Source organism: Haliotis asinina, chromosome 11, assembly GCF_037392515.1.
Source record: "Haliotis asinina isolate JCU_RB_2024 chromosome 11, JCU_Hal_asi_v2, whole genome shotgun sequence".
Classification (NCBI taxonomy): domain Eukaryota; kingdom Metazoa; phylum Mollusca; class Gastropoda; order Lepetellida; family Haliotidae; genus Haliotis; species Haliotis asinina.
Window position 1 is genome coordinate 10429330 of NC_090290.1, and position 27859 is coordinate 10457188.

At 40.9% G+C, this 27859-nt stretch overlaps 1 protein-coding gene and 1 non-coding gene across 3 annotated transcripts in view; both read left to right on the forward strand.

Annotated features, from left to right (window-relative positions):
* Positions 1–27859, forward strand: part of LOC137255196 (polycomb complex protein BMI-1-A-like) — a 94245-nt gene that overhangs the window by 29595 nt on the left and 36791 nt on the right. Inside the window, exon 2 of one of the 2 annotated variants that reach the window (XM_067792605.1) lies at positions 10031–10148. In XM_067792605.1, coding sequence (XP_067648706.1) covers positions 10034–10148 — 115 coding nt within the window. In that variant the 5' untranslated portion in view covers positions 10031–10033. Of the gene's footprint in view, positions 1–9938; positions 10149–27859 lie in introns of those variants that run through there. The other variant, XM_067792606.1, reaches the window with a different exon arrangement.
* Trnal-uaa (transfer RNA leucine (anticodon UAA)) lies at positions 3840–3922 on the forward strand. Its single transcript has one exon. It is a non-coding gene; the product is annotated as a tRNA-Leu (tRNA).

Consider the following 27859-nt stretch of genomic DNA (forward strand, 5'->3'; position numbering starts at 1 on the left):
AGTTCTACAAAAAATATGAGAGATACATCAAAAAAAGTCAGCTGAACTCCAATGATACAGTTTTGCAACACGCTGCTCATAAAGTGTCCTTGCTTTATGAATTACAGTTTTGCTGAATATTAATAAAATAGCAATATCCCAGTCGAGACCATGTGCGTATATCTATGCCCTTTTTGCAATCACAAACCAGTTAAATCAACCGTTCTGGTTTACAAAACTCAGTTGATAGCCCTTTTACAAGTGTTTCATACCACACATACATTTCAAAAACCTTTACCTACATTGAACTCCACATAAAGCGGCAACTAATTGAATTTTGGCGATGCAAAATAAACCCACCGGAGCCAACGGGATAATATGCTTTCACTGCTACGTCCCACATTAAAGCCCTGGTGGAATCTGACAATAAGCGGAAGCCACAGACCATGTCGACAAATACCAAGCCTGTAGGCTATATTAATGTGGTCGGAGCAACTGTACTTCATTCTTTTTAAAGTAGATCGTAATTCGACGCTGAAGTAGCCAATAAATACGGAGGCATACAATCACCTTGTAGTACTCCTAGTTCAGCCAAGCGTTTAACGTGCTGTCTATCTGCGGCGTTTTCAGCTCCATATCGGCTGTCGTAGAGATCGCAAAAATGATTAATTCAAGTGGATGTGTCGTCTGTTAAATGAACTGTCCTATAATACTGCAGCTCTAAAATGCTAAAATATTAATTCGCCCATATGTAGTAAACGGATACGTTGATGAACGTGTCGTGTGACAAACTTTCGAGTGCACAAACTGTTTCGTTCAAGTCATATGGTTGTATGAACCTGGTTAATGAAACAGGTGGTTGATGGTATGAACACGAACCAAGACACTGAGTGACAGGTCTTTTATCCTCAGTCGTATATATTGATTTCACTTTCTTTTCTAAATGTCTTGAACCCGATCGCAACTTCAGCTGCAGTATCATCACCAACAAAGCATTTGTCTAGTTTATGAGCTTGAGATTTATCGGTACAGCTAAAAGATCTAATGGCATCTAAACTGACGGGTGAAATATATTCATGGAAACGAATACGGGAACACATGACAGTACAAGTGTTCCTTTATTCTTTTCCAGAATGTTCATCCATAGTGCAATTCAAAGCTTGTGAAGAAACCTGAAAAAATTAACACTTGCACTTTTAGGATTTCGCTAATTTGTTTCCATGAGTATAAATTCTGTGCGCGAAAATTTGATTGCAACCCCAAAATATCCAACCTTTCTTGCTAAAATCGGAACATTATGTAACTGAAACAAAACCCACCATTGTTTCCGGAACACTGAAAACCAGTGTCTAAAGCATAACAGAGAAGAACACGACCAAAATTTACAGGCGTTATCAAAGCGTCATTCGACACCAGAACCGTTCGCCGAAATACCGCCAACATGAAAATGTGACACCCGTATCAAATCCGTGTCGGTATCACCACAGGCTAACCATTAATTGCTGTTTAATGTTTATCTACCATTAAGCATTGGTGTAATTACTGTAATTGCTATTCATTTTACAGATGTCAGTTGTCCTTAACTGCAAAGCTATCTCTGACGCAGTTAATGTTACTCGGAGTTGATAATAATTTGAAATCATTTGAAATTTTATGTGGACAAGATGAGGGAACTGCTGTTAGTTCTACGAAACGCAGAAACTAATACTAGGCATGAACAGAAACAAAGATATGAAAACCGGAGCTTAAAATGTTCGTCTGAAGAACATTATCGGTGAATGATTGATTTCTCATGCTGAGAATACCGTTAGATGTAATTTTTTTTACACAGCCCTTTTGACAGACTTCCCCTTCATGAATAACAATATGCTGTTTTCGTCTTAAGTTGAAGTGGTCAAGGGATTTTGTTAATTATTCGTTCTTAGAACTGATTCTATTTACAGCCCCGGGGTGATTATTCTCCATTTCTAAAAGACAGCGATGCATCCAGTCAGGGCAAGTGCACCCGTTACCATGACGCTGTCATGTCCAAAACCAAATTTCAAGAGCCGGCTGACCAAACCATCTGCTTCTAATCACGTTAATGCGCATGCGTTATGGTGCGGAGCTGTCAAGATGGCCGCGATGTCTCTCACTCGCGGGTTTGTTTGGACATATTGCAGGAATTAGTTTATCTGACCTACCGAAAACGTGTATACTGCCTCGATAGAGATTGAGTCGGTGTTATCAGCCTCTTTTATTTAGAAGGGGTGTCTGTGAGATTGCTTCCTATTGAATGTGTTTTCTTATCGGCACGCGCTACCGACACGTGACCTTTTAGAACGTGCTGAGCGCGTGAGTTAGTGATTGTAAATGCCGATATCTTCCAAAGAGGATCAATTTGAGAATATTTGCGGAAGCGAAGTTGGTGGCAAAACAATTGGGTCCTTTTCTTACATGCTTATATTGTCGACCGCTCAGAAGCATTGGATCAGGTTGTGTTTCCCAAGTGATGATCTTTCGGAGCGCCTGTAATGATTCTCTCTATCTCGGTAATACACACTCATAGTCCGCCACAATCGCCTCGTTTGTTGAATTTCGAATTATCCCGAAACGAATTCTATAAACATTTATCAATTAAACACGTTCGGCTCAGTGAAAGGGGTGGTGGGGTAGCTCGTAGGGGTGGAGATTAAGACGTGCTCTCGTTATGACGAAGACCTAAATTCGATTCCGCGGACAGACACAATGTGTGTGATTCCCATTTCTGTTGACCCCGCCGTGATATTGCTAGAATATTGCTAACAGCGGCGAAAAAAATCACACTCACTCATTCAATGTTCTCAGTAATCTATCGGGGGGTGGGGGTGTGTGTGTAGTAACTGATTAATGATTCCTAGTTCTAGGGGAGAATCAAGAGAAATCATAAGAACTCGAAATGATATCAAGGTAAAATGGATGTAAAATGGATGAAAAATGGATGAAACAGTCCTTTGGGTTTGGAGTATTTTTATTACCAAGATACATACAGGTAATCCAGTCTGAGCCTGAGTGAGTTTAGTTTTACGCCACACTCAGCAAAATTCCCGCTATATGTCGTTGGTCTGTAAATAAAGGCTATTGACGCAGACTCCAATAGGACAGCCGCAGAATATGATTATCTTTGAATTGTTGTCAAACTAACCACATAAATAAAATACACCTTTACCAAAGTCTCAGTTTCAATATATTTTTAATTATTAATTATGTGCGTTTATGGTACGCCGAATCCAGATTCAAAAGCTAACCCTGGTCAGTGTGCGTTCGTTTTATTTTTAATTTCATCTTCTTGTGAATCTGCAACAACAACAACAACAAAAATATCTAAGGAGAGTTAACATAATTTCACGCTGCTTTTAGCAATATCACGGACTTCACACAGTGCACCCATGTGGGGAATCGAACCCGGGTCTTCAGCATGACGAGCAGGCGCTTTAACCACGAGTCAATCCTAGATGCTAGTCTAGTCACGTGACTAGATCTAATCCTTCCAGTCAGATTTCATCAGTTTCGATTGTTAATTACTTAACTATTCTTACAGAGATCCACCTTAAACGCACGTATATGATTGATTTAATGCGCTTTGGAAATTTTATAAACTCGATAATTTCTTAATATAGGCAAAACGTAACAATCGTCTCCCATGTGATGATCCATAATTAAACGCGATGTGTATACTTACTATAGCGATATATTACTTCCCCATACAATAGCCAACAGCACACTTCTATTTTTACATTTCTATTAAAAGCAAGTCACAGACCCCAGCGAGTTTATCGATTGAGTCAGGCTCACTCATGTGGCTGAGCATGTTACGGCCTAATTTCCCACACTGCAAAGGCAGCACGGTGGCCGAGTGGTTAAGGCGTTGGACTTAAGATCCAATGGACGTATGTCCGCGTGGGTTCGAACCCCACCCGTGCTAGAAACATTTTATATATTTTTACACGATGTACAGATTCATTTCACATCATAATGGGTCTCTGTGCGGTTGACAAGCCTGAAATACAACATTAAAGGGTAATGAACATGGAAGAAAATGTTCTGATAATCACAGCGTTTAGTTAATATTATCTCTAAGGCGGGTGAAATGAATTTACTGCTAAATTGAATCAATTATGATTATGCCTGGAGAAAAATATTCAAAACAGTTGAAAAGGTTGCGTATCATCGGGCATGAAGCAAACGTACTGATGTTATTTAATGTTTCCGACAATATAGTCACATTGGGTTTTCATGCTTCATTAATCATGTTAATTCTCGCTTCGTTCACACGTAATCAGGGTCTGAGATGATTTGATATTCCTTTGCACACGTCTGTAATTTGGATTACAAGTTATAGCCTCGAAATGAGGCAACACAGTTGAATATTACCAGAGACCATTTAATCTATTATATGGTCTCTGATATTACAAAAGCCGAATAGCGAATAACAATGACACAACGTCGGCATGATGCGAATCAAACATTACATATAAACGAGACATAAACATAAAAGTCAACAGAATGAATAAAACGCATGTAGGGGAACAATATACATACTGATTTGGAAAAGAGTGACTTAAAAAAAACTGAAATCAACCACGTCAAATTATGTCACTAGCAGCGTCATCGGAAAACACTAGCTCCTCTACTGCGTTTCTCTGACAGTGTAGCATGCATGTACGGTATTTTAATCATTACAGCTTTAGAGAAAAATCTGTGTTATATAGTCCTAGGCCAAATGCTAGAAAAGTCCCTATCTTTTAGGATCTCTCAGCAGCAGTAAACGTGTTATTCAGTAATTAGTATGACACCTCCCACCCGCCAAAAATTCTTGTTGATGTGGAACTAGCTACAGGAGGTATCAGGTTACTAAAAACTAACTGGGTTCAGTCCACTGTTGAAACAGTGTCCACATGTTCATAAACAAACTGCTTGAGAATTGATCACATTGTCTAATGTGTGGTGACAAGCACTGGTGTTCAACATGGTCAAGATATGAAGTATGGGTGATAAGGCTAGGTGTATCATATTACCTGATTTTCATGATATCTCTACATTTGGCCTAGGAGTATATATACAAGTATTCGTGTATTTCTCATGCTCGTGAAATAAAAGAAAACAACCAAATTAGCGTCACCACTACCCTTGAACCTATCTTCTAACACAAGGAACATATTCAAATAAACAAATGGTTCTTTCCCCCGTTCTTTTGTTTTCATCAGCTAATCAGTAATTAGTCTACCGCATAAACCTGAAATAAATGTCGGAAATGAATATCAGTGATACGAATTTCGGAAACAAATGAAGCGTAAAACAAGTTCTTGGAAATGATCTTTTCGGTGAATTCAGATTTTTATGTTGCGAAGATGCATTTCCTACTAATAAGTTAAGTATATATAACTATGCCTAGTCGCGACTAGAATCATTTATTAGATATAACGTCTTCCAGTGCAGATATCAGATAACTGAATGCTAGTATGTTCTGAAGTCTCCCATCTATATCAGTATATCAGATGTATTAAAATATACAATATTTTCAAAATTAAGTATGATATAAGAAAATAAAAAATTGAGTTTTGTGTACAGAATAGATTGTTTTTGTGGAGTCACGCTTTAATCGAAGGTGGATATTAGGATTTTCGGCTTACGAGGGATCGTTCATCGCAAAACAAAACATCTTCTATATTTACGTCATCTCGAATTTCGTTGTATATGGTTTAATGCCAGCATATTATCGAGTTGTCGAGTCTACTTTCTTCAGTAAAATTATGCTGATAATTCATTATTTATTTCCTGTATCTGTATTAGCAACTTGCAGCTGGGCAATATACAGTTTATACACCACTGTTTTAAGTGTTTATTGAATGGTGATGTATGCGGTACGGGAGACATGGTTGTGTTTGGGGTATTCCGTTTGCCGTTTTCTCTTTTTTTTATTCGTGATATTGTAATATTTTAGGTACATTATATTTAAAAATATACTTATACTCTTCCCCGGCAGTTCTGTCTATCTTTGGCACAATAATATTGTACATCGATACGTCAGGTTCCCGTCTGACTGCACAGATGCCAATATCGTCTATATTTAAGTACATGTATTTCTAAAGAAAAACAGTAATCAGCAGATAATTATATCTAAGGCAGCGAGCATGATTTAAATAACATATTCCCCTGTCATGTGCCAATTTTCCAATTAATGAACTTTGTTATCGTTAATGTATTATCCTTTCTATGTATAAAACACATACGTCACATGACATTTATCTTATTTATCGAAAAACGTCTTAGAAATGAAAATGAAAATTCAGACAGCCGCGAGATACAGATGAAAATAACTTATTGATGCCAGCTATTAATTTTATCAAAATAAGTTGCCTAATACGTCGGCAAACGGGTTTTTAAGATAATTGCGTTTCCTGATACAAACAATCAATTTTACGACAATCTTGGGATTTTAATGGCCCAAACATAGTGATGATCGCTTTTGAAATAAATTTTACAATTTTATAATTGAGAATAGAATCTGAAAATGGCGACAAGGATGTCACGTGCCTTAATTGCTCACTGATCATGCGTGGTGAAAATTATTGCGAGAAACGAAGCGAAAGCGCTTCAACCTTTATTCCCGCAACAACCACAAAAGAAGAAATTTCGTTTTGAGTTTGAATGAATGTTTATATTTTATTAGGGTTTAATAGCAGCGGTGTGTTTAATGAGGCGTTTGGGATAATGACATTTTTGCCAACGTTGTCACACGGTCTAAGAAAAATTTATACTGGGTTAAGTGTAGCACCCAGACTCCTGGTTAGCACCGGGCTTCTAAGCGTCGGGGTCTTAAAGGGGCAGTTAATTTGATATTCAAGTGATGGGGGTGTATTGTTTCCAATTTGGTTTGGAATTTTGTAGACGCATGCGGAGCATGTATGTCGTGTTTCTTACCACGTTTTAGTTCCTAAGTTTTAATACAGTGACTGAGAGTTGAGAAATGTGGACCTACGCGGAGATAACTGCAGAACTAACTAAAACTGACTTTTCGCATTAGGCGTTGCGAATGTCAAGTAACATTACTTAACAGTACTATGTAGACGAATTCTTATCGCTTTTGCGAAAGGTACAGTTATAAAAATCGCTTCTTTTGATATGATGATTAAAATCTATTGAGAAATTAAGAAATAGTGTCTGTTTTGTAATTACAAACATTTAACAAACTTGATATATAGGAATTAAATCGGTAGTCTTTTGTCTCAAGTCTCTACTCATCACTTTATTTCAAAGCCTAGTTTGCATTATTATCGATAAATTGAATTAAATGATTATCTAACAATATCTATATATATTCTCAGTGCTCTCTGCACTCTTGTTGCAGGGTCAGTGAGCAGTCAACCACTTATTATTCTCTTGTGCGCTGCCTATTATCGCGGTGAGGAATTCAGGGTGGCGGAGCTTGTAACCTATGACCTCCGACCCGGGGCCACATGTGTGGTTTGTGGTTACGCCTGCTATGTATCCAAACCGCAGTCATTTACTTACCCCAACGTAATGGCCCGTGGCTCCCATAAGCACCAATGATATATCGTGGGGCGTTTATTTTCTCAGGTTATCGGCGAGACGTCACACCTCCAATCTTGTCGCACGATACAGGACATTTGTAAACAACAGAAATTGATGACGTAATAGGTTATCAGAGGTAGTGGGAAAGGGGGCATACTTAAATTGAAACTCGGAGAGACAATTTTCGCTCGGCAGTTGGCGTTCAGTCGAGTTCAGATTGAACGCGGTGTCTTAAGTATAGTGTACTCGCTTGAACCATGTGACTGAGTCACTTCGCCCTGTCTGTATCTTTGTGAAATGTCAGTTCTGGTAATTGAGAAATTGGGCATCTGCTTTTCAGATAAAACAGTTAAGTTATTAAGATAATATGGCGTTATGCTGCTGGTGTGCGTACTTGCGTTTGTGTGGCGGGCAGAGTCTCTCTGTAATCATAGCGGCCTGGTATATCTTTCAGTGTCGAAGGTATGTCAGGGAAGGAATGTGCGTCTTCCTCGGACAGGTTGATAAAGATTTATGCATTTTCATTAATGGAGCCGTCATACATTTTGAACACCGACAGTATATTTTGAGAAAGCTGTTTCTGGCAGCTAACCCCGAGGTTTAGGGTTGTTCACTGTACAATAGCCACGTTTCTCTATGAACCTCCAAGATTGAGGCCAAGATTCCACCTGATTGTGATCTTTGCTGTATACCGTGGTTTTCAGTATCTGACCTTAGTGTGCCCTCTCGAGTTTAACCGACGCGTAAAGTTCCCAGTTAGTATGCGTATTAGGTAACCCATGCTTGCCGTATGAGGGGACGAACGAGATCGGGTGGTCAGACTGGCTGACTTGGTTGACACATGTCATCCATCCCAATCGCGCAGATCGATGCTCATGATGTTGATCACTGGACTATCTGGTCCAGACTCGATTATTTACAGACCACCGCCATATAACTGGAATATTGGTGAGTGCGGCGTAAAATTAGAGTCACTCACCTAAGTAAACCGATGTGCTGCAGCGATGTTGCGCCCAACTCATTGTCTACTACTGTTGTAGCGTCAACCACAGCACGAAATACGTCGAGTTATCAGAGGCAAGACACAACTGCAACATTATCAACTTCAGGCTAAACAGCACCAAGCTTTTAGTTCGAGAAAACAGTAAATTCGATACATCAGTGTTCGACTAACTAGTAGGTTTTTACTGTACATAATTGACAACGCTTTCGATATTGCATCCGCATTTAAACTATTCTAGTATATCATCAACATGTATTTTTAGAATTTTCGGAATAGAATTGCACCCTGGGAACATTCTGGTCTTAGCGGACGTCGTAATGGGTGGGGCCGTCAGCTTGGTGACGCTGTAGATGCAGCGTCATCCTACGTATCATGGTATTTGCTTACAATATCAGCAACGGTACTGTCTGATCCAAACTCTACTCTTTGCACATGGAGTTCATATATAAAATTACGGCGTTAAAACCGCAAACCACTTCTGAAACTTAGGGCTACAAGAATACGTAATACCATTGCTAGAATGTTTTGCGAGACAAAAATATAAAAATGTCATTATCACCATCAATAACGTCATTATGGCCTAATAATTATTATTCATATACTTAAACTAGGCTCCTGCCCAAGAATACCTTACATCAAAATGATCAAACATGTCTGAATAATATGATCGCAAGGGTGCTGACCTGCAGGCTTGATATTTTGACCAAAAAATAAAAACGGTTTTAGACAATCAGTGGACATTCTGGCACGGTGAACACCACGTGACCAATCTCCGATGAAATGAAACGTCCTCCCTCTAATCTCCATTGGTCGAATTTTCCCCGCTCGGAAGATTGATGCTCGTGCACGTTTTAATTAAACCAAGCAATGCGACAGAAACACATCGGTATCTCGACATTATTGACTGCAAAAGCTCAAAGCAAATCTATGCGCTTTCAAGCGAACGAGAGTACTTGAAAATCGATGGCGCTAGTCCCAATAAAATCGTGCCCATTGCGAGAGTCGCTAACGGTACCATACGTCTGCGATTTGGAAATTATGAAAGCTCTGCAGCAGTAACGATCGGGGATCAGAGGCGATAGCAAATTAACAGAACACTGGCCAAGTACGTGACAAGACTAGTCTGAACGAGGGGAGCTTTTACTCGATATTTTACCCTGGGAAAACCTCGCGAAGACAAGCCTCTCGCTGAGGAGCGAGCAACATACCGCTACGTGAAAACGAGGCTGGTCGCTCACAGGGGTTACAGTCTAACAATGTTGGCTGGTTGAGCGGAGCTGTGAGGAGTATTACGTGTTTAGCTGAGCTGGATGAAAGTCGAAGTCATTAGCTCTACTGTGAACCTTATCGCGTGTGCTTCAAAATGCGGAATGCGGACAGCTATGGGTGTCCGCCTTGTGTGAATGTTACGATATGCCCGCTCTTGAGTCCAACATCCAGTGCTCAGTAGAGGCTTGAATCAACAACAAACATACATCAGTTTTCCTCTTTCAGAACATGGATCCGACGAATGGGAAGATGAGGATAACGGAGTTAAATCCCCATTTGCTTTGTGCACTATGCGGAGGATACCTAGTTGATGCTACGACCATCGTGGAGTGTTTACATTCGTGTGAGTACCCATTTTTCTTTGATTTATAGTGACGGCGAATGGGGTCAGATGTGTTGTTTACAATCTACAGAGTCGGGATTACCTGGCTGAAGGGCCACCTCTAAAGCCCCCCCCCCCCCCTCCCCCCGTGTAGTGGAGGGTTCCACTTTTTCATTGTGATACCGTCATGTATTTTGTTATTGTATATGCAATGTGTACAGCCCCCAACTCAAAACCATTAACGCCGTGAGTTGTTTGTTGGCTTTGACCTAATGAACTTGTGCACGTATATATTGTGTCAGAATACTACAAAAGGTGGGAGTATTATGTTTTGGTTGTAAAGGAACGTTACTCCAGTATCTCTTGACTGTTCTGTTGTTATCCTATTGAAGTAGCGATGACTTATTTTATTGAAAAACTTGGTGGGTGACGCGGGCCCGCAATATGTACACACATAAGAAACCCACCCCACCCCAACCCGAGCACACCCGGAACCACATCCGTACTCGGCGAATCTGCCTATTTACAGACTGGGCTTTTCAGTAATGCCTCCTATATAATGTTTGAGCTACACTAGCCTCTTAAATAGTAACCGTTCTGTCTTACGTTTACACACTTAAACGCTACTCGAGAATGGTGGTTGTCCTAGTAAATGGCAATCAGTTCATCAACATCATGTTTTGTTTGTTGATGACGCAGCCTTTGTTATGTGGGTCTCTGTTTATGATTACCTATCTTACCGATCAGGTATGTCAACTTCAGAGAGAACTTACCCGGGCTAGAATCAGAATGTCCGTGCTTCGTAAAGTACACAGTGTGTGAGCATTCTTTAACATTAATGATGTAAGAGAATAGTCAGCTTTCGTTAAGGTTTTTTGTTGAATGGCATCGTGATGCGCATCATATTGCATGTCCACTTGCCGACTACACTAACATACCGTAACATACCATGTGAGCTCAGATCATACCATGGATGTTTAAGGAAGTGAATACTCTCGTCACTAGGAGCCACGCGATCAGTGAAGGGTAGATAAGTGCGGCATACTGTTTGACCCCGAGATCATGCAACGTTGTGCTTCAGTCTTTCATGGAATGTCAAGTCACTGCGCTCGCTAGGTTAAGCCACTAAATCACTTAGCGTTACACCCCGCAGATCGTCACTGTCTGAAGTAACTGACAACCCCAGAGGCATCACTATCTTGGTGCTCTCTGAAGCTGTTCAACACCGGCATGACATTCAACACAGCTCGACATATGACAAAACACGACATTCTTGCAGTCATCACATTGTCAAGGCTGTGTGATGTTCACGAGAACCTCTATCACTGTATGTCAGTAATATTCTCTCATTCATATCGACATGACCATGACGTTTAAAAACACCTTGTAATTGGCATTCAATGCTATAGAAGTATGTACGCAACATTCAACGCAAATCACCCTGTCGCATTCAACGCAAGATCACCACCTTGAAGGAAACTGTCACTACATCCGCAAAATGTAACGCAAAATCACCCTGTAGGAAGCAGTTAACGCTATATAACTGTACTCGCAACATTCAACGCAAAATCAACGCAATATGACAAGACTTTAAGGCTGTACCATGCTATGCGATATCGCTGTCCTCAATATTCACCGCAAAATGAGCATGTCCGCAACATTCAACGCAATATGACAGTGTCACCACCTTTCAACGTCACACTGATATAGCACGCCCCCTCCTCATGAAGGACAGGTCAACTGTCCACCAAACCCCAATCTGTCATCCCCCCCCCCCAACCCCCACCCACAGAGCTAGGGACAGAAATCAGAAAGTGTGTCAACCGTTACGAGAGTTTATTGCAGTAAGTGTGTCAATCGATATGCCATTGTTCAAAATGTTTTCCTATTGTGCTGGTTAATCCCGTTCAACAACACGTGTTACATTGTATTTGTCAGCAGCTCCTCCACCCACTCAGATACATTCAAACTGCATTACAAGCATGTTTTGTAACTCACAGCGACAGGTGTGTCCTGCCGCAGTTCTGCAATCGAATCAGTTGTACAAGTTATGAGAATCAGCTGGCCAATTTAGGGAGTGAGTGAGTTTGGTTTTACACCGCAATACTAGCAATATTCCAGCAATTGCAGGGGAAAAGAGAAATAGCTTCACACGTGGGGAAACGAACCCGTTTTACGGATCTTCGGCACGACGAGGGAACGCTTTAACCACTGGGCTATCCCATCGCCTACACTTAGCAATATTGCAGCAATCACTGCGGGGGACACCAGAAGTAACTTTACTCATTGTTACACGTTCCCATGTGAGGAAACGAACCCCGGTCTTCGGCATGACGAGCGAGCGATTTCACCACTGGGCTACCCCACCACCCAGATGGCCGCTTTGAACACAGAAAACTTTAGTTGAAGGTGAAAAATGGTGATCCCACATCACTGAAGAAATGTCACCTTATTGGTTTGGTGACTTATTTCAGAGTGAGTTTGGTTTTAATCCTCTTTTAGCAATAGTCCGGCAGTATCACGGCGGGGGACATCAGATGTGGGCTTCACACATTGTACTCATGTGGGTAATCGAACCCGGGTCTTCGGCGTGAGGAACGAACGCTCTAACCACTAGACTCCAGCACCGTCCAATCTTTTTCTGATGGGACTCTCATGAGATATCTGCCCCAACCAGGGATATTGTGTCTATGTAATGACTGCCCGCGTTAAGTAGACAACATCCTTTAACGATAGTAGACGAAGAGACAACCTTCGAAATTCACGCTGTTCAGCTAGTCCGAGACTACAAAGTTATGCTGATGTCAAGTACTATCCGAAGATATTGGCCCTCATTAACAAGTAGTAATTTAGGGCAGTAGCACGCCATTCTTAACAAACACAATTAAGCGAGGATATTAGGATTTTGCTTTGAAAGTCTTTACCACATGGAGAATCGAACCGGAACTCCGGACCGATGGATGAACAAACTAATCACTTGGCTAGTCAAGTGGGGTAGTTCTCGTATAGCCGGCTTGCATGGCTCATTTCCATTCATCCAGTATTGATCATGAGTTTTTTCTTGTGGTTCCTAATGACCCGCTATGCATTGCGCCAGTGATGAGAGCAAGTACAACGTCAGTGATTATTTCATCTTTCTGATCATGTTGGAGCAAATTAAGATGTCTTGAAATCATTTTAATTATATACATGGAAACTCATGTTCAGAAATAGCCACAAATGGAATTGGTTCAATAGCTGGCACGACACCACAGCTCTGACAGTTATCGCGATATTCTAAAGACCCAGTTACATAGTAAAATAACATTGCAGTGAATATCAACTGTACAATAGATAGTAGTTCCCTTGGGCGCATTACCAAACACTGATCATGTACTAGGGTGGCGTATTTAGTGTTATTGCGTTACTTAATTCGTACAGCGTGTACAGTAGATTTCATATATCAGCAGTTATTACTGGCAATCATCCAAACAAGCATTAACTTCATACACTACTACGAAATGCATAATGCATGAAGATATAAGCAGCCACAATCACCCTTTGGTGTATTATTGAGAGAAATTTCCGCATATTTTACGGCTGACAATTTGCGACATTAATTCGTTTTAGATTCTGTCAAGATTTGATGATTTAGAAAATCCGGATTTGACACGTGTCACCTACTATATTAGAACACGAACAGATCTTTTCTCAGCCCTTTTAATAAACATTTAAGTACCGTGAATTTGCGTTGTATGTTTACATGATAACAAATATTATCGCTCTGTTCTTACCAGGTTCTATTGTCTGTCTGGAGAGCATGTCGGCTTATGGTATAAGATTCCGTGTATATTTTCTTATTATGTATTCATGGGGTTTATTCTGAAGTGTTTCCTCTGTAATCGACATGTATTGATAGTCTGTCCCTTCTACGTCGTATCACACTTTCGAAGACCTGTCGTTTTCAAATTATTCTGTCGTATTAAGCATAATAACCTAACTGAAATCAAGGTTTATCGTTGTATTTCAACCAGCACACGAACGCCCATCACCTGCTAATCAAAGCTTAATCCTCTGTCTTGCCGTCCTTGCATATGTCGTGTGGCAATAAATGAAGTCAAAACCAATGTTTCAAAATGTCTCCGAGTCAAGGTCGGTTTGAAGGTCACGTGATACAACAGGAAGCGATTCAGTTATTGCACTAGACGCAGAACGATGATCAAATCAAATCAGTGAAGGCCGATCGATCTTTTCTCAGAGCAAATGTACCACAGTATGACATGTTGTGGGAATCTTGACGCAAATCCCCGGAGTTACACAATGCGTTGGCGGTGTGTTGAATTCTGAATGTAGATGCATTATAATGGCTGGAAGTCGTTTTTCACTTCCGCGATTGTACGTGTGAGTTGAATGGCAGCTGCATAATCTTTGCATATAGTTAACCGGCTGTGTCTCAACTGGGATGGGATTGAAGCCCTATCTGTAATCATATCTGTTTGGGATCAACGCATCTGTAATATGTTGTCCGTGTTTTTTTATCGTACAATTTTATATAGAATGTACCTTTCCATAGAGAGTGAGGGCAGATTTGGGCAGGTTAAGGAAAGCTAAGGAAGGACTGGACTTTCTACATGCTGGTCATATTGGAAACGATCTCTTTTGGAGTGACGATTAATGACTTTCACCCCTAGGCCACCAACATCCACTTTGTTTCTACAGCTGCAGTAAAGTGATTTGAAAGTTACTTGAGTATGGGGTTTATGGGCTTTCAGTTGATTTTCAGTATTATCCAATCTGTGTCAGAGGCCTTCAAGTGAATGTCAGGCATGAACTCAGATCTTGGGCGTCGCGAGCGAACGCTCAAGCCGCTAGGCTACCTCTTGTCTGAATTGAAACGAATATCACCCCTTTGAGTGAATCTGTTCGTTTGTAATTTGGGAATATGGCACCTTTCGTAATCTTTTGGACCGCCATATAGCTGGAATATTGCTAAGTTCGGCGTAAAACTAAACTCAGTCACTCGTAATCCTCGGGTAGGACTATGACATCTTTGACAAATGAAAACAGTAAAACGTTATATGAAATATTTGGAAATGTCAAATCAGATTTCACCAGTGTTCATGGATGAAGTGTGAATTATACTCGACTGAGTGAAAAACAACTGGCTTCAAATATTGAACTTAGTTTATGAGTTTGGTTGTTACTTGGTTGTGAAGGCCAAAGGTCGTAGTCCGGCCTTAACTGATAATCTGTCTAATAAACCGAACACCCCGCAGGACATATTCGCTTCTAGGGCAATGTCTGAAGTGAGTTGGCGAGCGAGAGAGGGGAAGGGGCAATTGCACTCGAATATCAGAAACGGCACGTCACTGAACGTTGTTGCACTCGGTCAGGAGAGAAATATAGTAGTTGTACACTTCTGTCAGGACTATCTTATCTATAACCAGGATTTGTCTTCGCATAACGCAACTAGGAGGGGATCCGAACCCAGACCTTTGTCGTGGCGAGCGAACACCTTACCTAAAGTGCTGCCCCTCATGTTAAGAAGATAACAGAAAATGCACATATTGAATTTTGGCGAAGCTAATGACAAACCAATGACAATGAAATGTCATTATTTCTTCACATGAAACTAAGATCCGCTTCGTGCCTGAGGGGTGCGTCGCGGCAATTGTGTGAGACACCACTTCAAAGACCGTAAGAATAACAACAGAAACATCTCACAATTTCTAACGCACCATTTATCTTGAACAAAACTGCTCCTCTCTATAATAAGGATTCCATCGTAAATGATTTACAACCTGGGCCTCGGCCCGTCCTCATTACCACTGCTTGGCACGGGGCTATTAATCTCTACGACAATTAATGAACATCCAAAAACCTCCTCATGTCAGGGTGCAGCCAATCAGATGAGACATGGAACCAACGATTTTTATTGACCATAATTCTTCAAATGAATGCTTCTATAATTTCCACTGTCATAATATCTCATCTCGTTCCCTCTATTTCACTGGAACCACGACGTGAACACTGTTGTCCCGGTTCGATCGGAGATGAAATCACATGGTAGAGATACGACGCGATTTTTGTTGTCAAATGTGTTTTTTTATGTTTGAAAAAAAAGACAAGCTTAGAAGGGGATGGAATCATGTCTTGACGTCATGGTGCCTCCAAACGTGGTCTCTGAAATCACGAGGTCGCTGTCAGCAAAGGGTTAAAATATTCTCTTTTCTTGTGTTTGTGAGTCGTATCTCCCGAGGGACCGACCTGATAAAAGACATATGCCGAGATTTAAGGGTAATAGCTTGACTGGAACTATTCCCCAAAGTGACGTCATTTTGTAAAGATCAAATGTAGCGTTGAGGACCGACTCGCAGCAAATCAACTCTGATGGCAGTCTTTGTGTAGCGTTCACCAAGGTCGATTTGGATCGCTTAGAAAAGGACTGTTCGTATTGAATTCATCGTCAGTAAAACAAATCTCAATTTTGAGCTCATTGAATAGATCTTGAGTTCAAAGGATTTACAAACACTAACACAGAGTTTGAAAACCGTACTTCTAAAATAATAAGCTCTGTTTTTCAAGCAAACCCTTTCATCCTCAGTTGTTTTCATAGCAGAATCAACGACACTGGGACTTTCTGGTTTTATCAATGGTTTGACCTTCGCTTTGAGAGAAAACATGTTTTTCTTTCAAATATTTATTCCACAGTTATGTCGCACGATTCTATTGTTACTAGGACTACTGTATCTGGAGATACAGTGCCAGACCAGAAACGGATTCCTGAGAAAATGAGGAATACGTTACATGTAGAGGGTAACTTGTGCTGGGGCACAACTTACAAATTAGGTTTTGCGGCATTTTACGCGATTATGTTCAGAAGTTTATGAATATTGTATTATGGTATTCTTTACAGGACAAAGTGTTTCTTTTCTTTCCTTGATACATATAGTTGTTGACAAATACCTATTCAAATTGTAAATTCTGCCCATGCCTCATGGTGAACCTTCGTCCTTAATCTGTGATTTAGTCATGTGACCAATACCAGTAAGAGCCTGTGTATGACAAACACTGAAGGCTCATCTAGTTTCGAACCGATGTCTGAGCATTTGAACAAGTACCCTTGATACCCACAAGAGTTCATCTAGTTTCAAACCGACATCACCAGGGCTCCAATGTCTGGTCATTTGAACAAGTACCCTTGATACCCACAAGACTTCATCTAGTTTCCAACCGACATCACCAGGGCTCCAATGTCTGGTCATTTGAACAAGTACTCTTGACACCCACAAGACTGGTTGAATGATTGCGTCCACAAGACTAGTTGAATGATTGCAGCAAGACTGGTTGAACGATTTTGAACATGCATAATACTTTCCTTCCTGGAGGAAAGTAACGGTATGCGATTAAGAAAGTTCTGAACGAACATCGTTTCGGAACATACAGAAAACTGGGTTAAGAGTATTAATTCACAGTATAATCCACGTGCGGATCGTTTTCCTTGATCAGAGTGTTCAAGTCGTGGGTTCGAATCCTAGATTCTGGTTTTGAGTCATTGTTGATATGTCAGTGTCATATCGCACCATGGCTTCGGGTTTTTTCTTGAAGCAGACACGCCGTTGGTCACTGGAATGGGGTTCAAACAAAACTTACTCGTGAAAACGCATACCATCACACCAGACTCCCCAAATCATTTACACAGAGCAGAACAACTCATATCGAACACATGGAAACAATTGTTCTTTAAATCTTTAATGCACGTGAACATGTACCATTTGACATGAGCTGTGACCTGTCAACGCTCAAGAGTTCAGTACATTCGTCTAGACCGACGTAGACGCTGCCTCCGGGCAGCGTAAAGTAGACCCATGTAGCGTTTTCTCCTGCAGCTTGTTCAGACAAAGGTTTTCAATTTAGCCCGAGCATTCTCACGTGCCTCACAGGCAACCAGAGACTCAACGGTCGGTGCTTCAGACATACCAACTTGTAGATGCCGGTCTCAGCATTGGAACAATCCTGGCAATTCAATTGGCTGTTTTTGCAACTGCGAAGAACGCAAGCCAAATGTTGTGGTCGCTATGCTTGTTTGTTGTGAAAATGGGCATTTTCTGAGACAGAAAGCAACATCCGTGTCCTCTTCTGATATCTTTGATGTAGAAATGTCTTCTCAATTGATAACACTGAGATGGAATTGATAACACCGAGATGGTATTGATAACACAGAGATGGAAATGATAAGACTGTAGATTGCCTTTGACGTTTGCGCTGCCTTGCGGCGGGACTGGTTTTGTCGCGGTCAATAAACTCGGTAGAGCTACGATAATGGAAGGTGAAAACACTTTGGTCCAGACACGGAAATGAAATGGAGACTTGCACTGAAATAGATGGGACAGGATTTTCTGAAATCGACACACGATTCATGATAGACCGTAATTTGACAGCCCGTTGAAGGCGTACGCTGTCACGAAGACCGGCGCTGTGGCTGGAAGCTATTCTTGTTGAAAACAATTTGATTCAACCTTTCTGTAACTCTAATTGTGTTTTGTCTGTCGTTCCTAAATAAATGAATGATAGGGTATCAGTCATGATAGGTGATGAGATTGTTTTACGACGATGTCGTATTGGCCACAATCAATCTACCTATAAATATCTGCCCAAAAACAGATGGAGACGGATTTCATACGGATTCCGTGTTTTTGAATTTGGTGCCTTGATATTTTCTGCTTTCAAGTAATAATGAAATGAATATGTATGTTTGTTTGACGTTTTGGGGGGATACAAACAGCGTTATATCTTGACACCGGATCCTGATATTGATACAATTAGTACAATGCGTGGAACTCGTTCATCCCGGACACAATGAGGCTGCAACAGACATGACGGAAGACTGGGCCGGAAAGGCGTAACATAGATTGACGTTAAGGTTTTGTTCGTGACTGACGTTCTACCATTCCCTTTGTTTTACTCATCTCGGATTAGCATTAAGTGTAGATTATATATACGTATCTCATGAAGATACAAGTTAGGGGCCCTGTTTCCACCATCACCAGCCCTGATTTTCACATCGTGTAATATAGTATTGTATGCTAGTTAAGGGCGTGACGTACTCAGTCTAGCCCTGAACATTAAACAGTAATGCTGACTGACGTCTATTGACGTGAAGGGGATTATTAGCGTTAACACAGAAACGACGTCGTGTCGCATTGCATTGCTCCGAACTGATAACGCTTAAACGTACCCTTTCAGCGTTACCAAAAGTGAAGAAACATTTCTCATCCAGTTTATACCTAAAGATCTTATATTTGGTTATGTGAAAATAACGTCGCGCTACAGAGATGTCATTGTTTTCCATCCGTGCTGGAATAGGGGCCATGATCCAATGATCTGTAGCCCCTATTACGCATTAATAACAACGATTAAGATGTGAGCATCGTGTTAATTGACAGGTTGTAATGAAAGGATGATTTATGACGGTCATATTTGATACTCCATCAGCAACACCTCAACCTCCTCGACCAGGAATCAAATTAATCAACATCCTCATCAAGGGCTACAGTCCAACCATCAGTCGCACGGAAGCTGGATACTTATCTCGACAAAACACCCGTTCTTCCATATTTCGATCACGATGTAAGTGGCTGCACGTTGACACGGATCTACACAGCTTCACAGAGATGTTTCACAATTAAATCCCGATGTACGACGTCTTTATAAAACCCCTATACCGTGACAAATGATATTTTATTTTATAAGCGATTAATCAGTTAAAAGCTTCTGTCCAAACAAAATAAAAAAAATAGTGTTTTAAACATCACTGTCTGTGTTAACAAAATCTGTATTTCGTAGTTTGCGTTGACGCCGGGTTAAGGCACAAAGCCCCGTTATTAGGCCTATGTTGATAATACAGGATTGTCTATAAACTGTCCTTGAACTCTGCAGCGGATCGCTGTCAATGTCACGTCACCTCCAGGACTAGCCTTGACGAGTGACGTTAGTAAATGTAGAGCTTAGAATTTAAGTCATTAAACTTTCAAATTTCTGGATAAAGATAAACTTGAATTATGAATGCTTTTGAGTTTACTTCAAATGGCTCCACCAGAGTAACTTTGTTTGAATTATGTAAATATCGTCGATATGAATTTTCTGTGCGGCTTTATTATTCCAGAACATTATCAGGTGTATCTTCGCAGAAATACGTTGTTCTAATGGAGTTTGCTTAAGGGCTTTAACCGCATCAAGGCGTTTTGGTACGCATCAGTAACCGTCGATAATAATCTAGGGATTTCACAAGTGTTCTCAATCTATGACGTTGCTTTGAAATAACACAGCCCTCTAAAGTAAAATCTAATTCGGTTGGAATAACTTGGTTATGGTCGCCCTGCCTTCCTAGAATGTGATCTGATGAGAATATCTATGTAGTCCTTGCCGGTCTATTTGAAATGCCACGTGGAATTTAACCTCTTTCATTGTTTATTTAATAAATACTTGCAAGGGCTGAGCGCTCTCGGGGATTGTTATTTTGAACTTTGAAATGTAGGGAAAATTATACAGGACAATTTATCCTTTTGTTCAGCGAAGTAGATTTAATGTCAAATGTTTTACGAGCAGATTATTAGCATACGGATGGAATAAGATTGTCTTGATTGTTATCTGTGGAGTTGATGGACTGGGCATGGATGCTGTAGAATTCCTATTTTAATGAATAGCAACTTTGTTTGCCGCTTTGGAAAACATTTTTGATATTCGAGGTTTTTCCGTGTTGTTAACACTGTGGGTGGTTGGAGCTGAATAAGCGTGCGACTGAATGCTTAGAATGTGACGTGGAGGATCGGATGTGACGGAGTTGACGTCGACGGAGCTGACGTGGAGGATCGGATGTACCAAAGCAGATATGGGGGTGGGATGTTACAAAACCGATGTTGGTGTAGGATGTGACGAAGCTGATGTAGGGATCAGATGTGTCGAAGCTGATATTGGGGTGGGGTGATAGTGGATGTGCGGAAGCTGATGCCATGAACCGGATGTGACGAAGCTGATGTCATGAACCGAATGTGACGAGGCTGATGTCACAAGCCGGATGTGACGAGGCTGATGTAGGGGTCTGATGTGACCAAGTTGACATAAACGATTGTGGAATCGAATTCTATGGAGAATAAAGGCTGCCGATTATGAGTCGGATGTGACGAAGTTAAGTCTAATATTATGACGAATAGAGGCTGTCAGTTATGGATCGGATGTAAAGAAGCTGTAATTTAATGTTTGGATGTGATGAAGTCAACTGGATTATCGGATATTATAAGATGGTTCTTGGAAGCAGCTAAACGTCGAAGTACTATTTATGGAAAACTGGATATACGAATAACGTTTTGGAATTCACGAAACGGTTTTATAGTCTTACTGCATTTAACTGTAGACTAGTGACTTAAATGCTCTGTCTTCACGCCGAAAGCACGGCTTCAGTTCTCGGTGTCCAAAGTTAGAGCATCTTGTCTGCCCCAAACCAAATTCTTTCCTTCGAAATACAGTTATTATCAATAACAGTTCCAGTGGGTTTGACGGCCTCTTGATCGTACTTCAGAACTTTTGCATCTACTGGAAAAACGCGAGTTGTTATTCGTGAAAGCAGTGGAGGGAAACTTCGTTCTTGTTGAAAGGCTGTTAATTCATCGAACAACACACGCAAACATGATTTGTAGACACAGTAATCGATCATAACGATATATTCCCTCGTAAAACGCAAATAAAACATTCATTACCCCAGCGTGTGATGCGGTTATATTGACATGAGAACACCACACCACGCGCTCAAGCAAGGAAGAAGTGAAATACACCGAATCTCATAAATATACAAGTCGTAATGAAATACTCTTAATGTTATGTAAATCCTTGCAATATCGCCCAGATATGCCTATTCAGTGATATTCGATCCTCTACCAATGTGTCTGGGCGACGGCTGTACGACTATAATCCTAGAGCTTACTCACATATCACGCAGGCTTCTATATCGGAATGAAAGGAAACCCATTTCATTTTAAGCGCTTCAAATGCCTGGTTTGAGCGTCTCTACAACAAATTGCCAGTCTTAGCTGTAAATGTCGGTTGATATTGCCGTGATTGAGTTACTGTTATCTGAGAAATTTAAGCCAGCTTTAAACTTTGACACTTTATTTAAATAATTTCAGCTAAGTTTGCGACGTGATGCTATTGTCATGGGTAATGGAAACATGACATGAATTATGAAATATGTTTACAGCGGGCACATTGTTCACAGTGTTTACAGTCGATACTGATAAGGTACTATGGTAAATGCCATATATAAGGGCCACGTGAAGATACGGGATAGAATAGACCTTCAGCAACCCATGCATGTCTTAAAAGGCGTGTGTGTGGGGGTGGTGGGTGGGGGGAGGGATTTAACTTAGCATTTTCAGAATATTTTGCTTACATGTAGACGTGCACACGTGTGCATCTGTGGCTGCTTGTACTAGCCCAAACTGAAGCTGGTTTTATAGTGCTCGCTCACTGAGATACCTTGCCGCAGTTAAGCATGAATAATATCCCATTCAGGAACATATTACTAACCACTCCTTGCTGTACCCATTAATGCCGAGCACCAGGCAGGGTCCAACAAGTACCATATTTTAATGCCGTTTGGTATCACGCCATCGAACCGGGACTTTGAGCTCTCCCCTCAGACACCTTGTCCTCTACCTAACGGAGGCTCCTGGTTTTGTGAGTTCGTGGATTATATCGGAACGTAACGGAGTCCAAAACCTGGTACTCGATGTCTGATAAAATCCATGCAGTTAATTCCGGATGTATGAACACGTCGTTTGAAGTTTGGATGTGTAGTTATGGTTACCTACTTCCTGGTACCCATCATACAACCATCTTCGAGAAACAACTTATTGAATCTTTTGATGATATTAATTTACTGTTATATATCATTAACATTTAAAAAGGCACAAGTTTTGCTCAACCGAAATGCAAAATAAACATGCTTTTGTTCACATACATCAATCCGAGGTTCGAATCAGAACGTTCTCCCTCTCAACATTCTCTCAACATTCTACAACAGAAACATGGCACATGTTCTGCCATGTTCTCGCGCAATACTTTTCCGAAACAGATTATACCACGTACCAGCAGTGTGGGGGCCACAGGTGCTCTAGTATGATAAGTCAATTCGATTGGAGGTTTACGACGCTGTCTCACGACCAGGCCCAGCTTGTAACTTCACCGTCAAATATGCATTTTTACAAGGAAAACACAGTCATGCTGGGCCCCGTGATCGGGTTAACCGAACCCTGGGTTCACAGCGGTTATTCTAATCGAACACGCCCATGCTTTCTTCTCTGCTTGACTGTGATAGTTGAGATTGTGAGTCTCCTGTGAAAGGAGGACAACCAGCTGATACGGTCTCTGAAAAACATGTGAAGTCTGGCGTTTGAATGTTAGACCGAAACTGATATCTACCAAAAAATACAGAAATCGTTTCATGCTTATACAATTTAATTAATCGGAAGTCAGAACAATTCTTAATACTCGGTAGCGGAGATTATATTTGCCGAAAAATATACACTCCAGTTGGACTCGTTTCCCCTTTGAATTTAATCTCTGGTGTATGGCGTACAGACCACTGGTATATAGGCCTAACGACTCCAGGTCATTGAACCCATCAGTTTATTCCGATAATTAATCTATTTATTGAAATGATCAAAACGAGAATGTATATAGAAATTGGAAACAACATCATGCTACATCATGCTATTATTGTTATTTAAAATATTGAACACATGACACTTTAAGAAGTATAAGAAAACACATGTCCAGTAGTGAAAATTATATTATATGTATTTTTTTTCGAAACTTCTGTTAGCTTGAGTAGAGATAACCTTTATTACTACCCGGATCGTTTGGCACAGAAAGCGGAGTAGGGGATATTTAGTGCAAAATGTTATGTGAAACCCATCTCAAGGTTTCTGTGGTTGCCTCTACGATCTCAGTATCATTGCGATATTGTTTCCTCTCACTCAGTGGAGACGGAATTGCGTCTCTTTTTTTGTTTCAGTATAGATCTCAAAGGATTCACAACAAATTACCCGCCGTTCTGGCTCGAACTGTTCCTGTCTGAAATATGACGACAATCTACAGATTTCATAAAAAATAGAAAAGTTATCTGTTTTCATGTTTGCTCGTAGTTTTCCCTCAACTCCCGTAGCACTATTTTTTTTCTGCGCCGGGATGAAGATGAAATTGAGTAAACCGGCTATACAGCCCGCTCGGTTTACGTGACACGTTTTTTCTAATGAATGGTGTTGTACAAAACTCGTCGATATCTGTCGCCGATAGCATAGCTTGGAACTGAATTACGCGATTAATTTACTATGCTGAACGAGGTCGGTGTCTGATAACAGTACCGCGACCATTTGCCGTTGCGATTAGGCTTGTTATCATCTACTCACATCCGACATTCCACGATTGTTACCGAGACTTGCCGATGTAATAGCGAGACACAGTGAGCAGTTTATTAAAGGTTAAGTATCTGAGAAGACCAGAAAAGCATCTTATGTCTTGTACGCAGGTCCATTAGTAGAAACGTGTTATTAACACTCGAGAACAAACAAAAGAACGGATCAAGACTTACGTCAAAGAATGGGGATTTTTTTTGGAATAAGAGTGAAACTGCTTACAGCTTGCTGTGAGTTAGAAGTAGACACAATCGCTGTTGGTTGTAAAACGTGACTTTTTGGCTAAAGATCAAAGAACACAAGAGTAGATAACTCTCACTACCTATACACCCCGGCATCATCGTTTATTATTTTCATTCCACCATGAGTGCATTGTAAATGCGTTCGAGTGCAACGCTAACCCCCCAAACCCAAAACGTTAACACCTGACTGAGTTTACAAGCTAATTTCCAATTTGCGTGACACAATTGTAAAGCTTATAACGCGTAACTCGGCGTATTATCTCGACAATAAAGTTACTGAAAGTAAACAGGCTTCGATGCTGATACCAACGAGCCCCGGAATGCTCTTACAATGCTTTGCACATGAATCCAGGCGTGACACGCAACTGGGTATGGCTTATTACACTTGACTGGAACCGGTGGTTGCTTGTTAGTCGCGGGCAATCAACTCCCTTGTGTCATTGCTTGGTAGATCTGATGTGAACAGATCGTGTTAGCAAGGCCAGGAGGTATATGGCACGGTTTTCGCGGGGTCACGACCAGTCGTCCTCCTGCTGTTAGGTGAAATATCTTGTCAATAATTGTGTGGATTTCGAACGACTAGTGTTTATAGCGAGTGTATGCTCTCAAGTTCATTTCAGCTGTTTTCATGAATAATGTGTTCTGTGGACCTTGTCCCAGACATCACCGCGAAAACTAATATGCTGTCCTCCAAAAGTACATAACGTTGTAAACAACACTAATGGATAAATATACACTGCTAAAGTTCATTTTCAGAATGTAAGGAGTCCACCTATTTTGTTTACATCGGGGGTAGATGGTATATTTTTTTACGCCGCCTCTGTCAAAACACGGTAGTATCACTAGGCACGAAAAATGTACCTTTAGCATTTTATTATGTGGAATCGAGCCCTGTATCCGATGTAAGGAAATGTTTTGACAATTAGGCTACCTTTTATCCTGTTGTCGTCGGGTACAACAATCGCATTATTGTATATGTTCCTGGTATGAAATAGCAGACTGTATTGTAATCGGTGTTTAAGTGCCACAAGAGCTTGGGTCATACAATCATCCTCTGTTTCAACTGGTTTCAGATATCAGTGTTACTACATATTGTAGCGGCACATGTGCCCGATGGTAATATTATGGACACAGAGATACGATGCTTTGAAGAATGTAATTCCTCCACAATGAAAGAGAACATGTATTGCTGACGTTAAACATATTCATTCCCTGGTCATGTTAATAATAAATGGCGGACAATTTAGGGAACAAGAACTGATGCGGAATCTGCAAGTCATTTGAATATGGTTCGTGTAACGATTGGCTTTGAAAGCTTCAGTTTGAAATGAGACTTTGAGAACCGAGCCCAGATCGAGATTAATGTACACAAGATATAAAACGCTCAACGCCAAGGGGCTGTATTGATAGAGGCTGTAACGCTTTCTGTCTTTACTCAGAATTAACATCATAGGAGCAGCTAAATTCATGATAATCACCAGCAAACAGCTGTAATAAGGAACTATTTGTTGCCCTTACCATGGTTAACCTATTTACACAATGATGAAAGGCTCCCATAATTATAGATGTACTCGATCAGGGCGGTGTGGAGATCACAGCCGCCCAATTTCAGCAACCGATTGCGTAACAGATTATAGGAGCTGTTAACGTAATGCTTCCAGTCTCCTCCACTTACGGATCGCTACCTCTTTCCAAATAACTCTTCAGCATAGAAAATTCAATCAATTATCCAGGTCATCTCGACCTCGATCAGCTAGAAATTAGATCAGTGAAAGCGTTGGACTAATTTCTTTCAGAAGCACTACCAGAGAAGTCAGGTCATCGTTCGCGAGGGCTGAGTCCATTGACAGATTTCCCTTGTTGATAGTGCTACGCGCTGCCCATTCGTTTCAAGCATTCACTTAAATATTTAAATAGGAAGCTGTTAATGCTATCAGGGCATTGCAAGGTCTCATTTTGTTGAACTAATTGGCAGATTTTCTTCAGCATCTGCGGCAGCAACGATACCAACAACGACCCAATTCCCCAAACGACTTTGGACAAGAGGGCCGCACGTTGCCATCGCTATGCATTTGGATACGAAACCCCCAGGTTTCCCATCCTTCAAATCAATAAAGAACATTCAACAAATATTACTGTGATAGCCAGGACTACATCCAGCCCCCAGATCCTCGAACAGTCATTTAGTGGACATTTGCCTCAGGTTCTCGACATAGTCCATGATGTGTCCGTGCGGAAAGGACTGGACGTCTCTCGTGCCACTGACCATCATATTTATCAGCGCTGCGTCAGTATGCTCCGGTAAAGGCGCGGAGATTTGATTGCCAGTTTGATGTTATTTTGGCCGCGGTTGGGCCATCCAAGTTGGCTGTATCCTCATTGATTATCAACAACCATGATAGTTTACGTCCACTGATGTTACGCGAATGGTTTGTGGATCTCGTTACCCCGGGACAGATGCTAATAGGTTCTCAATAGCAAAATTGAAATTAGCATCAGGACCAGCTTCAAACGATGCCATGATGTCACCGTAATGAATGCATATTAAAATGTCATCGTATTTCTTGGATTGTGACCGTGTCGTTTACATCTACTTTCTTCTTGTCACGTGTCGCTTAGTAATGATCTCTGTCGCATCATATGTCAGACCTTGTGTCAATTTCATGTCCACAGCAAAACATGATAACATGTAATGATATCGGAAAGTATATATGATACACTGAAACTTATTACAATGTAAAATAACATCCAAAATAATACCGTTCATATTGTTTAAGATCGGGGCATCGTTCCTTAAAGCGATCGTAACGTTACGGCCTAGATTTTCGGAGTCCTCTTAGTGCTAAGATATTCGTACTTGCCATACGCTTACATTAACTTACGATTACCTTAAGACTAAGGGAGTTTCGAAAATCTAGGACCTGAACGTAAAACTACGCTTTCGTTTCGGTACAAGATGTATTGTCCAACAGAACCAGCAGATGCGGCGTTAAGAAATACTCACTCACTCACTCACTCCAGCAGTCTCACGTCTGCCTTC